General features: G+C 43.1%; 1 protein-coding gene across 1 annotated transcript in view; it reads right to left on the reverse strand.

The window, feature by feature from the left end:
- Positions 1 to 15,495, reverse strand: part of ERBB4 (erb-b2 receptor tyrosine kinase 4) — a 395,664-nt gene that overhangs the window by 32,689 nt on the left and 347,480 nt on the right. Inside the window, exon 22 of the mRNA XM_075153901.1 lies at positions 839 to 994. Within this exon, the coding sequence (XP_075010002.1) occupies positions 839 to 994 (156 nt within the window). The remainder of the gene's footprint in view (positions 1 to 838; positions 995 to 15,495) is intronic.

Below are 15,495 nucleotides of genomic sequence, written 5' to 3' on the forward strand. Positions count from 1 at the left end.
ACAGATAGGAAGTAGACAGAAAGCAAACTGAACATTCAGGAAAAGGAATGACAGGAGAGGCAGAATCCCTTGGGATTTTGTGACAGGTTGAAATGTGGAATTTCAAGATGTTTAGGGAGCAGCCAGCAGCAGTATGTACTTACAGCCTTTACCTACAGTCTTCTGAATTTTATAATGCATTAAGCTGAAGGCATTAGAAATGAGGTGAGGCACTACATGGATGTTGTGCAGTATGCTGAAAAGCAATATGGGAAAATGTCTGGTTTCAAAATTACCCTCAAGCTAGCTTTTTCTGTGGCCTGGCATTCAGCATGGTATTGGAGACTTGGATGCAAGAAATAGCATACGCAGGCTCTTCCAATGTGATAGAAGAGGTGGCTCTTTGCTGAGCGTATGTAAACTCTCATATGCTACAAATACAAACATGTTCTGTGGCCTTCCTTTTTGTTTTCTGGAAAATTACTTGTCTGGGAAAATGGGACTGCAAGTCATTGAGGTCCATACTGACCAGAGAAAGGGGCTTGGCAGAAATGCCTTAGAACATCCATCACTCGTTGAACTGACTTCAGAAGTCTTTGAAACAAGACACAAAACGGAGCATGTGAACAAAACCTAGTTCCGAATGTGAAAACTGTTCAGACAATTACATCTTGGCACCTGGAGAAGCTCACTGAGCAAAAAATGAGCAGCTTGTATGTGTGCTGTCACAACACAGTTTGCTAAGTCACTGACAGACTTTCTTACATAGATAAGTCCCAAAGGGATAACTGCCCTGAAGAGTGACTTCAGGAGGTTTGTCACAGTGGTATATTTACTTCCAGACATGTACAGCACTCACCTTCCCTCCATCAGCATTATACTCCTTCTCATCCCCTTCCAAAAGTCGGGCCAAACCAAAGTCAGTGATCTTCACATGGTTTGGTGATTTCACCAAGACATTACGGGCTGCCAAGTCCCGGTGGACAAGTCTCCTCTCTTCCAGGTACATCATTCCCTGAAGGACAAAGAACAGTAAAATAATCTTAATGAGTCTTACATGATTTTTTAGAACTACTTTTCACTGATGACATGTAAAATTTCTGGTTCCCTTATTAGTATTCACAACAAGAAAATGGCTTAGAGGGCAGAAGTTCAACACTGCCCTTGCTCTGAGCAGGAGGTGGGATTAGATGACCTTAGGTTCCTTCCAATGTGAACGATTCTATAAGATTCTGTGGTAACTGCCAACGGGAAAAAACCAACAAAAACCCACACAGATATCTCCTTTGCTCCAGCAAGTTTAAAATCTGGAAATGTGAGACAAAGAAAAGAAATAGTACAGCCCTCATTTTTCAGACAGGAAATCTGAAGACCATAAAAAATAATCAATTTAGCCAGAGCCCCACAGAAATTACGCCAGATTGGGAAACAATCCCAGCTCTTCTACGTTCCAGGCAAGTGTCTTCAATTCAAGATGAAGCTTCTTATCCATCTCCAAACGCTTTTAAGTTGGACACAAATTTTCACTCCCCTCAGTGGATTAGAAGGAAAACAATTCTTTATTCCAAGTGCTGCAACCCACTTGCCTTTTCACTCCCTCAAAATTTTGCATTATAGTATTATAATATAATGTAGTATTATAATAAGACACTAGATCAATGGCCGTTTTTTTTATGAGCGTGTATATTCTGTTAGAAGTACTTTTGTTAACAAGCCCATCCAGCTGCCGTTAAAGATAAGGTAACATATACTCAAGCTGCCTGGCCTTAACCTTATTCTTACTCTGATGAGAGACTAACCATCTACCATCATTTGGAAGTTTACATGATGCTTTGTGACACTGAGATGAACACCAAAGCTTGGTCTTATTAATTATATGACACACAAAGGATAGTCAGGCAGGGTTACAAGCCTATAATTTCATTAAAAGGCATTTATGACATTAACCATCATTATAAGAAACTACAGATGAAATTACACACTTGATAATTACCCTTAAGGTATCTCTTAATATATTAGCTCTGTATAATATATATGGTAATTTTTAAAAAGTCATTGTTGAATACCGAAGAGATCATATTATCCCATAATACAGATGATAATTCAGAGCGTCACAGGTAGTGATAAAAATAACCAGATTACTCAGTGTCATGGACAAGATTTTATTCCCTTTCACAGCATAAGAAGCTCACACATACCGATCCCCATACATACCAGGAGGACAATGTGTATGGGTAGCCACCACTCATGGTCACTGGGCCAGATGTAGCCCTTTCTTGTAGCCCTTGAAGACAAAGTGGATGTCTTTACAAAAAGCGTCAAGTGGAGCTCTGAACTGCTGTGGGTTTTAGGCAAAAAATTTCAGTGGTAACACCGCTAAAAGGTTTGAAAATATGTGGGAGAACATTTGGCCTAAACACTACTTCATTTTGCATGTGGTAGGCTTTGCTGCAGTCAACACGAAGGTGGTTTGAAAGGGGACACAGGGACTCTTTGGCATAAAGCAAATGGAATTAATTTTTAAAAGCACTGCTGGTTGAAGCAAACGCACCCTCCTGCCAATTGCAAATCAATACTTTTGGCTGTTGAACATCAGAACTGTAAGCTTTGAAAGCATAATGGTTTTGACATCAAATTAAAATCTGTAGGAAAAGGACAAATAAATCTCATGGGTCAAACAATTGTGAGTCACACAACAAACACACCATGAAACCAGAGGCACCATGACTTAGCACAAGAATTAACATCTGAAGAAATCCAACCACAAAAAGACAACACAGTCAATAGCAACGACACTGTGTAATAGAGGAAGAACAACCACAAAAGTGGCCCCGTAAAATTCAGACAGATTGGGAATTCATAGAAATCCTGTTTCACGTCTCTAACACTGAACAGGAACCAGAAAGCACTTCAAGGCAGTGTCAACACTGCTCACACCAAGTACTCTGGGATGCAGGTGGACTACAGCAACCTCCCAGTCTCATGTCCCTGCCTTTCACCTGGGGGTCTTGCAGCCAATCTGATGAGATGGCTGCAGGTAGGTGTCAACCAACCTGTCTGGACGTGCCTCAGAAAGCCACTGAGAGAGCACCATGCCTGTGCTGTGTTGGGCTGAACAGCGCGTGCAGGCACGCAGGGCTCTGCATGCTTTGCGGAGCAGCCTCTGGCTCACAATCACACGTCCAGCTTTGCTGCTCTTACAGATAGCGAATCTGAGCCTAAGGGTGGCTTCAGGCTGCCCTTAAATATACCGCGGAGTCATTCCTCACACATCCAAAATTGCACTGGTTCTTTGCAGTTCCTGAAAGTGCTGCCCTTGAAGCCAGGCCTGCAGTCACATGCAAACAGACAGGCGCCTTGTGCTTCCCCCAAACACTTCTCTCCTGCAGCTCACACTCTCCTCCTCCAGCTTCCACGGGAATAAGCACCTCTCTTCAGCCTTGCATCTCGCACTGCAAAACAGCTCCTCCCTGAACAAAAAGTCTCAAGGTGCTGCTTACACTTCCTTTCTATTTAGTTTAGGAAATATCTCAAATTTTTAGAATGAACAGAAATACTTCTAAAACTTCATAGATTTGACGTAACTTCCAATAGCCTTATTTGCTCAAAATTCTCATACCTCAGAATACGGGGGGGAGAAAAGAAAGGTCCAAACCTGCAAACAGATGTTTGTGGGCAGAACCTGACGAGGACACAAGAACCCAGAAAATCTGATGAGAGAGTTCTGTTGGTATCAGAACACATTAGGCCCAAATAAAATTGTTATTTTTAATAGATTAATTTGCACCTATCGGTGCAGATTTCTTTTGGCAGAAATGAAGAAATAGAATTTCTGTCTTGTTAAAATCAAAACAGATGACCTGTACCAAGGCTTTAGCCTCCCTTCTTCAGCTAACGATGGTAGGAATGGATGGTAAGATGTCCAGAAACATCCTTCACTGAAAGAGTTAAACAATCAAACCCTTAACTGTGCCTCCTTGGTCTTATTTTATCTTCTCTACATATTTAATTTCCAAGCATTTTTTACACATGAAGGCTAACACTTTAGGATGTTTCACTGTTTATTCTACTCATTCATTTCCATTTATTTCAATCTTGTGCTATGATTTAATATCGTCTAAGTAAGGTTATAATTTATTCAATCTAACCTCATACTCTCTTATGAACTAGAAAGATGTCTAATCACCAACTTGAACACTGCTCCTAACCAATACCACACCTGGTTTTCTTTTCTATCCAGAAAGAGGGTAGAAATAGCTGTCGGTGTACCATTGTACTTACAGTTTACTTCACCTCTGTCAAACAAGCTTCTCGGGGCTTCTTCCCACCTGTGTCATCTGCAAAGCTAAAAACAACCCACGTAGGGTTGACAGCTACAAAATCCTCTGCAGGTCCATGACCTGCAGAAATGTAAATCCTCTTAGGAATACCCAGTGTAAACACGTTTGATTTTCCTGATATCCTACCAACAAGTTTTAAAGGTGGATGGTGGAAGTATAAGAGAAAAGGTATATATATGTATATGTTTTCAGTAAATGAGATTATACATGCAGAATGAAAACAACCTAAAAATGGGAATCCTACAGTATTCACTGCAGCAATACTGTCTAAACATATACTATGCCAAGAATCATCATTTGAAGGCATTTTTGAACCTGGCAGGAAAAGTGCTCTATATGCATCTCTAATCTTTTTACATGACACAGAAGTATGATAACAAAAAAATACCGTCTGCATTACACAGCTGGTGCCATCACCACCCAATAAGCCCATGATTAAATACCAAGAGGACATTTTATGAGAGCTACAAGACAGAATTACAAGTGACCCTAGACCCTGACAATGGAAAGGGATCTGTTTGTAAAAATGACACTTTAAAGCTTGATCCAAAAGACACTATGCTGTGCCATTGGAGGTGAGGCTGGGGAAATGAAGCGGCCTTCAGGACTTGTCCAAATTAGAGCTATGCAGATGCCATATAATTATCGAAGCATAAGATGTCCAGATAATAAGAAACCCCACACTTTGTATATGTATTAGAACATCCACAATAGGCTGGGACTTTTATGCTGAAATCATTGAGAGGAAAAAGTTCAACATTAAGCCATTATGGATCAGTTGTCCCATTATCTCTGAGCCCAGAGTCATCTCACACAAACACAAGAATCAGCCATGACCTACCCGTCACTGATACTTCCTCATCCCAGTCATGGCAGAGGTTTCCTCACAGAGAATGTCATTAGAAATGCAATTACTGCTAGGATCCCTTAACATAAAATCACTCCCTGAATCAGCGCCTAATGCTATTAAGAATTCAAACAGCCACTGCAAACAGCTATAACACAAATAAGTTGAGGAAGTCCCTTTGGAACTTCAGGACGAGTGAGGAATAGCCTTTTATCTTTCACAACTGTGTCCCTTATCCTCACCCAGTACCAGAGTCACGCACGAAGACAAACATGGATCTTTACCTAGACATACACAGCCGTAAAACTGCCCGTAGCCTAGATCCCTTCTACCCGTAGCAGTAAAACTGCCCGTAGCCTAGATCCCTTCTACCCGTAGCAGTAAAACTGCCCGTAGCCTAGATCCCTTCTACCCGTAGCAGTAAAACTGCCCGTAGCCTAGATCCCTTCTACCCGTAGCAGTAAAACTGCCCGTAGCCTAGATCCCTTCTACCCGTAGCAGTAAAACTGCCCGTAGCCTAGATCCCTTCTACCCGTAGCAGTAAAACTGCCCGTAGCCTAGATCCCTTCTACCCGTGTGATTACGCAACCACAAAAATGTAAATTCTCCTTTCAGAAGCAGACACAAATGCCCTTGCCAGGACTTCGGTAAGTGTTAAAGGTCTTTTATCCTTGCCTACACAATTAGTAGGCTGACCTGCCCACGTGTTTATACATTTCACAAAAGGCTTGCAACAGACCAGGGAAACTAATAGCAATGCTGAGGGTAGAAGAATAGGCTTGTAATAAGCCAAGACAGCTTTGTTCAAAGAAGGGAGGTGGACAGGAAAGATGCAAATGGCCAATGGCCACTAGGAGCTTAACTCCAGTAAGAATTTCCTACCCGTCACTTTTCAGCCTTGATAATTTTCTATGTAATAACTCGGGGGTGGAAAAAAATCAGCAGTTTTACTAGCTGAGGTGAATTCTGCTCTCTACTCACCAGTTTACTCTTGGAGCTGGCTAGAAATAACAGAGAACAAAAATTATCTTGTTGAATAAACTAAAAGTTAGTCATTAAGAGCTATAAAAGAAGAAAGTCTTTTCCAATTTTATTATGGAGCGTTTGTGAAGTCTCCAGGACTGTGGATGGACAGATTCGGTATGGTCATTTCAGGTACGGTCAGGTATGCTCATGCTCTTTTCACAAGAAAAATGACAGACCTGAAAATTAGATAACATGTGCTGGCAACAAACTGACGTGGGACAGTGGAAAGGAGACTTTGTGTCAAAAAATCCATGGGAGGAGAGAAGACAATGAGATGGGACAGCTTTCTGATCTTTCCAAGTGCTGAACTGCAGTAGAAAGTATCAAATTAGGTTCATAAAATATTAGGACTTTCAGTGCTGCCAACATCTACAGAGAAGTAGCATCAAAGGCGGGCTGGTGGTGGAAATAAAAGAATAAAGCATTTTTTTTAAAAAGCAAAATGAAACTTTTCTAGAAAGTTATGGGTTTGACCCCTGAAATCTCCTGCCTTTAAGACGTGGTCGCAATTTGCTGCTTTCTTACTTTACTACCAGCGTTACTTTCTGCTGCTGTCATTTGTCTCCCAGTTCCTGAGGGCAGTTTTTGAGCACAGCCTCCATTTGTACAGCTCAGAGTCTAAGAGTTGCAAGCACAGACTGTTTCAGATGCTATTATTTGATATCCTTCACTTTTCTGGACTTTTCAGAGTCCCACCTCCCCGCCGAGGATGCTTCTGGGTTCATTTCAAAGGTGGCTGCTGCTGTTCAGGGAATATCTAACTCTGAATTGCATGAGTCTTGTCTGAGTGCCTGCACCTCATTTCCAGAAAAAAGGTATTCAGTACTCAGGACAGAATTTAAGCAGGTATGTACATTTCATTAAATGCAAAGCCCCTTTGGGATGATTACCAGAGATGAACTGAAGTGTGTTGAATCACTAACTGAAGTATATACTCATGTCTTTGCAAGATGAAAGACATCATTCTGCAAGACTATTCAAATTAAAAAAATAAGATAAAGACCTTCACCTGCCCCAAGAATTTCAGCAGTACCAGCAGACGGCAGATGTACTATAAACACTTTTTTTTCCCTGTGTGACTTTTTGCTGTTTTCTATAATAAACATTATTTTCTCCCTAAATAGAGGGAATGTTGATCTTAACCCAAGAAATTAAGAGTAGCCTGCCTTTCTTCGATAACTTCCACCCACCAAAGCCAGCACACATGGCAGATTCATCAAACAGGTATGTGAAGGAAGAAAATTTCAAGCCCAACTCAAATCTCATGGACATTAATCTCCAGCCTTGGAGACTGCCCTCTTTTCATCCGAATAACTGGAGGCTAGCTTAATAACAGGAATCACTACAGAAAGCTTGAAATGATCATCTTTTCCCCTGCTTACCCCACGGAAAAAGTGTAATTTTACCTGGGGCTAAATACGCTTTCAAGGAAAACGCAGTGCCCTTTGTTGTCAGGAGCAACCAGAATCATCTAAGTAGCTGTTACTCCAAGGAGAGCTGTGGGAGGGAAAAACCGACGCTGCTCTGAAATACACTGACTCAGCTGCAGAGGTGTGATTTGTTAGGTAGGTCTGCTTGGGAGCGAGGACTGGAGGTCATCCTCACAGCCGAGGGGGAGCGGAGGATGCTAACAATTTCAGTCCAAAGCTGCCAGACTGAGCTGGGGACTCACACCTTGTGCTATGCACACCCCCACCAGGTTAGTTGCCAAGGGCTTCCGAAAATGTCTGGAGTTCATCCAACTCCAGTAAAGCTGGCAAGGGAGGTCCATTCCTGCATCCTGGGCTGGGTGCGATCCCAAATATTTAGGAGTTCAATTACTTCAGATTTATATGGGGCAAGTTATTAACTCTCTCTTTGGTACAAGTAGACAAAGAAAGCCTATGTGATAGCAATGTACTTCTTCCCATCTCCTGTTCCCTTGAATGGGCTATTCACACTAACAAGCCATATCTTGGGGTAACGGTGCTTTTATCTCAAGCTGGCTGTCTTTAAATGCAGCCTTGGGATACAAAGCTGACATAACTAGCTGGATTTTCCTACGGCTGCTTTGGGCCTGTCCACCTGACCAAGACAGGCACTCCAAGCTGGTGTGATGGGAGCAGTGTGGATGCTGTATTCATGACTGCTAATAAATCCTTTTTCTCATAGTCCTGTTGTGACGTTGCTAAATGGCTTCGGACTAAACAGTTCAGAGTACACAGAAGCAAGCCCAAGACTATCTGTATGTGACTTAAGAGGCAGGATCCCAGTGCAGTTGGATTCATACCCCTATGGAAGGACAACCAGTGCAAATACAACTCCTGCACAGGTAACTCAAGCTAGTTTTGTTGTGAAAAGAGTTAGTGGTGATGTTTTACACACAGGTTAGACCCACATCTCTCCACTTGTGGGTCACCCAGAAGTACAAATGCTGTCTGCTCACACATGGGAGAGCGATCTCACATTAGCTGACTCAGCTGAAGCACAAAATCGAGATGAGCTGGCTTCATACCAACCACCGGAGGACACAGGCTACCTGTGGCAGTATAAAAATGCCAGTTACCGTCAAAAGAACAAGTCTGGGGGAAAAAAGTCTACACCAGATCTTTGCTCTGCATCATGCGGCTGCTGCAGTATATTTGTTCCAGTAATAGGAGTCCTAAAGCCTGATTTACTGCGTTGCTGAGCTATGGCCCAAGACACAAAATAAAAAAGACGCTAAAGCATAACAGGTCAAAACAAAGTCAGGAAGCAAAAGGGAAGGGAAAGAGGCTATGAGGCTAAAGTTTAGATGAGAATTACAGGAAAAATGCAGGCTACTCCAAAATGACAGTGATTCATAAAGGGAGAAAGAGTAGAAAGAAATGAGAGGAGAAGCAAGTTCATAGGATTATGACATTTCAAGACTTAATTGACTGGACTGAACAGACATTTTGATGGGCCCAGACCCACCGCAATCCTAAATTAAAATCTCAGGAGTGCCTTCTCACCCCTTCAAAGCACAGATAAACGGGTCACTGCTGAACTGACTGGTTCACGGTTCTTAGGTTGTGGGGTCCTTAAAACGATGCTCTCTATCTTGGGTGGGTGTTGAAGTTCCTCAGGCATCACCAGATGGGGAGTTTGTTCCACCGTCATCATCAAACATGTCCTTTGTCTGAACTACTGCAAAAAGCATGAGTTGTCTCCCTGGCTCCCTCAAATTATGCAGATATCTAGATTAGGTGGTGCTGAATGTAAAGAGTCTGTGAAGCACTTCATGTTCTTCTGATGAAAGATGTTACATAAATATATTTAGTAGCATAAGCAATGAGATGCAAAACAGGTATTTCAATACTGCCCATGTATATTGTGCGTGCCTCCAAGTTGTGGTCCCACCTCCAGGCACACCTGTGCAGCTGCTACATGGGCTGTTTAGGACGGGAGAAAAAAAATAAAGTTCATTCCTATGCATGACATTCCCGAGGGAGGGAGCTGTGGAGTTGTATCTAATCTCCATTTTGCAATTAACTCAGACTCTTGCCACAGTGCTTCCTTAAGACAGCTGGACGCAAGGTGCTCTCCTATGCCAGCTTTAGTGCCTTCAATGGGCAAACTGGCTCATATTGGCTGTGTTACCACTTACTTGGGCCAGGTGTCCCAGCCTCCCAGACTGTGTGGACAGAGGCTACATCAGTCTCCTGCAGTACCTTCTCCCTATTCCTGAAGTGCTCAAAAGGACAGGGATGTTCTCCTATCATCTCTGACGAAAATCACAGCTCAGCTTACAGTACTGCAGCCCAAAGAAGCGAGAGAAATTGTAGCTTGTAGCTGTGCTTATAATAAGCATATCACCAGTAAGGACACCATAACCTGGATACCGCTTTGCAGCTCCTCTCATAGCCTCACTAGGCCAAGACAGATGCGATGCACAAATACACGCTGCAGCAGAGACACACCAAGAGAGTTTCTGACCCTCCAATTACTGAAGAGGACCAAGAGCTGTAATAGGAAAAACTTAATAAAGTCAGGGACTCATGGGTAAAGGGTCACCCCCAACACTTTGATAAAGTACTTCGCATCCGATGCCTCCCTGCTAGCTCTGCAGTATCTGCTTCTCACAAGGGCTTCTGAAGGTGAGCGCACAAACAGTCAGGTGTTTTCAAGAGACTGTCTTTTGGGTGCATTGCCCCACGTAGGAAGAGAAAAAAGCAAGGCAGAAATCTACTGACGGTGCCTGTGTGAGAAAAAGACTGACTGTTCAGACGCAGATTTCTGTTCCACCGCAGGGATGCCCTTCGCCAGATGTACCACGGGGCTCTGCGAGTCAGAATGTAATGCTTGCTCTGTCCGCTAATGCTAACACAACTCACCTTTGTCCAGGAAGCACAGAAGTACTTAGCACTGTTTTGGCTGCAACCATGGCTACGTGTTGTCGGTATCTTTTTCTGTAAAAGAAGCCTTTACATAAGAAGTAACTGCCTAAATAACAAACTTATTACTGCAAAACTCTCCTTGCTGGGCAATAAACACTCATTGCCAAGTAACTACAGTTAAGAGGCTGGCAGGAACACAGTCCTTATGACAAAGACTGTGAATTATTATTTCAAAAGCAAATCCTAGTAACCTGTGCTACACATGCCAGCAGGAGGAATGTACCTACCCTCTGATTTGGGGAGTGCTCAGAGACTCAGGTTTCAGCTCCCAGTGGATCACAAACTCCTGGAAAGTGTTTGATGCTTTTCAAAGTGGCAACCAAAGAGAGAGGTATCAGCGCATTAATGATTTGAAAGGGCTTTTTGAATGCTATTCTCTCTTAGATTAATTGCTACAGTTAGACAAGCTCCAGCTCCTTCCTCTGAAGGGGCAGGCAGGCTAAATGTGTCCTATAAAAGAGCTCCCAGTGCAACTTTAACAGTGGAGCTGTGACCAGTGCTTTCTTAATACTCTGTAGTTATAAACTGCCCATAAGGGAGATAACTTGGCTTTCTTGAAACAAAGCCTGCAGAGAAGCCTGCGCTCGGAGGGCCAGCAGCATACTAAACAACGGGCTACCCTTCCTCACCCCAGCCACTGACCTCCTGCCAATACAATTACAATCGGGAGAGTATATTGGGGAGTGCATTCACTCTCTCCAAGAAAGTGTATTTAAAATGGATTACTTCTGCTCCTTAGGCAGGCGATCAATAGAGATATGGACTGCAGTAAGTACAGAGATGTCTGTGGGCTGCAGCACTTATCCTCTGTGTCTCTTCAGAAATTAATTAAAAATCAATGAAGTGTGCAGCCTATTAATAAGGAACCTCCAGATTAACAGATACAAGCACAGCCTTCCCTCAGTTTCAGAACGAACGCAGCCACAGCGCAAACACATTAGAAATTCTCCACCACTTCAAACAATACCTTTGTATAACTGTGACCTTTCACGGCTATGCCCTGCATCTGACTGAACTGCAATATTCTCAACTTTATGCACCCTTAATAAATTATATGCTATTTGTTTCAAGTTCGTTAAACAGGAGGACTTGGGGTAAGCATTTAGAGCCTTCAGAGTTACTGCGCTGGCTTTCTAGAAAATGGTCTTATGACAAAGCAAAATCACCAGCATGAAGATCGGATCCAGCAAACATCTAACAGAGGGATAAGTGCACTTCGTAACTCCGGGAGGTCACTCTCGGGATTCAGCAATAACTGACATTCAGTTATCTGACTTCTCCTCCAACAACCTGAAGACTACACCTTGCAACCTGACGAATGCTTAGTTCCTGTGAAAGATTGAATTTGCCTGGGTTTAGAAGCAGCTGGGCAGGCGCTGGAGAAAGGCATTTTTGTTGCTGGTTTCTGTCAGTCAGGACCCCCATCCCTACTACCCTTCCGCAGCCCAGTAGTGTTAGCGTGCAATGCACAAAATACAGAGCAGCTTATAACACACCTAGAGCTGCCAGCCCAGGTCAGGGCCCCTGCTGAGCAAAGAACAGCACGTACCCATAGCAAGAGCATTCCCCTGCTTCCAAGAGATGAGATCCTAATAAAAAACCCCACTCTGTGTTAATAGACATAGTAATATAATAAACAAATAGAACATTTAATAAACAAAGCTGTGTTTTAGAAGGAGAAAGATGAAATGACTTGCCCAAGATCATTGGTGTCGGGACAGAGGCAGGGACCGCTCCTAGGTCTCAGCAATCCCTGGTCCAATACACCACCTAACTTCCCTTAGTTAAAACCCCACCTTTTTCAGAAAGCTTTCGTGAGAAATGAGTACTGACCCAGTAGCAGATAATAATTTTCCACTGGAAGTGCACTGATAAACTGACATGTCATGCACTGGATGCAAGGTTTTCCAGTATTCACCTTATGTTGCATGTTATGATAATAAAATACGTGACAAAACAGGTCTTTCCTGTACTCTGTGTACTTGGCTGGTTCAGATGAGACAATGTTTTTGGACAGCTGAACTTCCTATTCTCCCCTTCTCCTGGGCAGTGCCCACCGCGCATACTGGGAACACTGCGGTGGCTACTACCTTGTGCGTTCAGATGAAAATCCTACAAAAGCACACAGCAGCTCCCTGCTTTGCAAAAGGCAGATATGTACGTAATCCACTGATCCCCCTGAAACACTTGAGAGGGGAAGATTTTGACCTCAAGACACATAGGGCACTTTTGGTCCAATCGAAAGCTCTTAACATTATCCTGTGTTCTCATTAAATTAAGCGTGGATGATTTTAGTTTTTTTCTCAGCAGACAGCATGATTGGGGCTGAATTTCTGAGGTAGGCACCTTTACTTGAAAGATGCCCCTGAAGCACACACAGCCTCAGGGCTCTGTATGACCACTTTTAAAATCATCGTATCAGTGTAAATAGGAATACAACAGGACAATGGAAGCACCGCTTCTCCTAGAAACCACTGCTTTCACAAGCTACTCCACTGCCAGGGCCACCGGGCTCCGCAGGAGAAAAGTCAAAGAAGGGCGTATTTACCCTCTCCCGCTCCTATTTTCTTCTCACGTGAGCAGAGCAAGCAGTCGGTCTGTATGATGGCTTCTGCTTAGGACTGCAATATTGTTCTACAAAAGAAAATGTTCTAAATTTATTCTAAAGGCTTTTGATACTCTGATTCAAGAGAGTTCTTGAATAAATTAAAGCTTTGAACTTCCAAACTCTGTTGCCACTAGGTTTCTGAGCACTTCTTAAAAACCCACATCACAGGTAACCATAGTTACCTATTTCATACTTTTTTTTCCCCCTTTTCTAATTGAGAAGCTTATGACAGCTGACAGAACAGAAGAGGCCAGCCACATAAACCGAGTGTGCTAGATGATAATGGCTGGAGAAACCTGCTAAATAATCCATTAACCTTATTCAATAAATCCAGATGAATGCTAGAGTGGGGTGGGTGGAAAACAGAAATCTGGTTTCAAGAGACACATATTTCTCCCCAGCTAAAACGTCACATTATTATTAATGGTTCAGAGCATCGCTGTGTTGACAGTGAGAGCCCACAGAGTGTGAGTCAAACCACCACCGTGCCCCACTAGCTACGTGCATTCAGACTGAATAGCCTTCAGTGTGTGTGGGGGGGTTAATCATTAAATACAGCCTGTCACTTTTTTCTTTTCGCTTCATGATGCTGAGGAGGATGTTTAGAACACAGATAATTTATCCAAGAATATCTGAAAGGTCCATATGCCCCTTGAGTGTATGGAAACAACAGCCAGTGACTTTGCACTGGCAAAGTAAGGGAGAGCTGAGCGGTGCCCGCTGCACTGGAGTGCACGACCCGTCCCCTTCCCTGCTCCTCTGCGCCTCAGCTCAGCCCGATCTAGAAGTAACACCGACTCCACGGAGACGTGGGGATAACGCATCCCAGGCAAGTTTAGACAAGCCCTTGCATTACTTCATTACAGGTTACTCACACAAAATAAAGTATAATTCTACCCTTTCAGGATATGGACTCAGATAATTATGGAGCACTGACTGCAGTAATATTTTGTGCTGTACATCGGTTCAGTTGTCCTGCAAAGCGGTTCCACAGTTTTACCAAGGGACCACAATCGTACACAGAGAAGCTAGTTCTGAAGTTGTAAATGCCTAAAAAGAAACCTTCATTATGTCCTCAAAACAAAACCGATTCTTCTTTTTGCCTAGATCCCAGAAATATCTAAATGTGGTTTGGCTCAAGCTTTCAAAAGCCATTAACTTTTAAGGTGAATCCCAGTGCTGGAGGTTTCAGTTCCCAAACCTGAGAAACTTCTCAGCGAGTGAGAATGGCTGTTTTAATTGATCTCTGTACACTTCCCAGCTACAGCAAATACTTCAGTTACAGCTACATTTTTGTCAAGCTGTCTCCGGAGCCATGGATGCCATGATTTATTCGAAAAGAAAGAAAAAGACTCATGACTTTGACATCTCAAGATTTGAGTATGTAGGTGGGTGAATACATTGGAAATTTTGAGAGCTGCTGAGCTGAAACAGGTGACCTGAGTAGAACAAAGAGGAATCGGGGCAGGTGTATTTCCACTGATAGTAACATCTCAAGCGTCTTAACACTCAACTCCTGAGTCACTAAACTTAAAGGGAGTTTTTCCATTAATTACAACTGAGACAGTTTCAAGCCTTGGGTCAGTGCTGCTGCCACTGCAGAGCACCCAGCTGGAACCTCCAAAGTGGCTGAAATGGTTTTTAACCATTGGCAAAGTAATTCACCAGGGAAGGACAGGAACCTAACACCCTTGGGCTCCCCTAAAATCCCAAGTCTTCTTTGAGAAGACTCACATTTGACCTTTCTCCCCAGCTATGAACCCATGCCTTTTTGCCTTTAAACCACAGCCATGAATTTTTCTATGATTTACAATGACAAACTGCTAGCCCTGGCTATGGAATATGCGTGGGGCATTGCCTGGAGCAGCCAAAGGCCTTTTAGCAGGAATCAACTTCTTCCTCTAACCTGTGACCAAGACCTTCCGGGGACTGGCTGCTAATACCCTGCCTAAGAAGTTGTCCCCGTTCCTCCTGTGGTTCTGCAGCAGCATTTCCATGCTCAGACTATTGTTCCAGCACTGCTGATTTGCCATATAGGCCAATTGTATTTGCAACATGAACCTTCTTCTCCTTAGTATTGAAATGAGATCCATAAAAGAAAGAGTCTGCTAATAGGAAAATCATTGCAGTGAGTAGAAAAGTCTCCTGTTGATTTTGATTCATTTGGATCAGATCCAAACATATGAGAAATCTCCGAGCACAGCTTCCACATGTCTCTCCGCTGGAATTTTTCAGCCATACCTCCATCTCTTGGCTGCTTCATTCACAGTTACTTCCCTCTCTCTTTTAAACTGCCTA

The sequence above is a fragment of the Calonectris borealis genome, chromosome 6, assembly GCF_964195595.1.
Source record: "Calonectris borealis chromosome 6, bCalBor7.hap1.2, whole genome shotgun sequence".
Taxonomy (NCBI): Eukaryota; Metazoa; Chordata; class Aves; order Procellariiformes; family Procellariidae; genus Calonectris; species Calonectris borealis.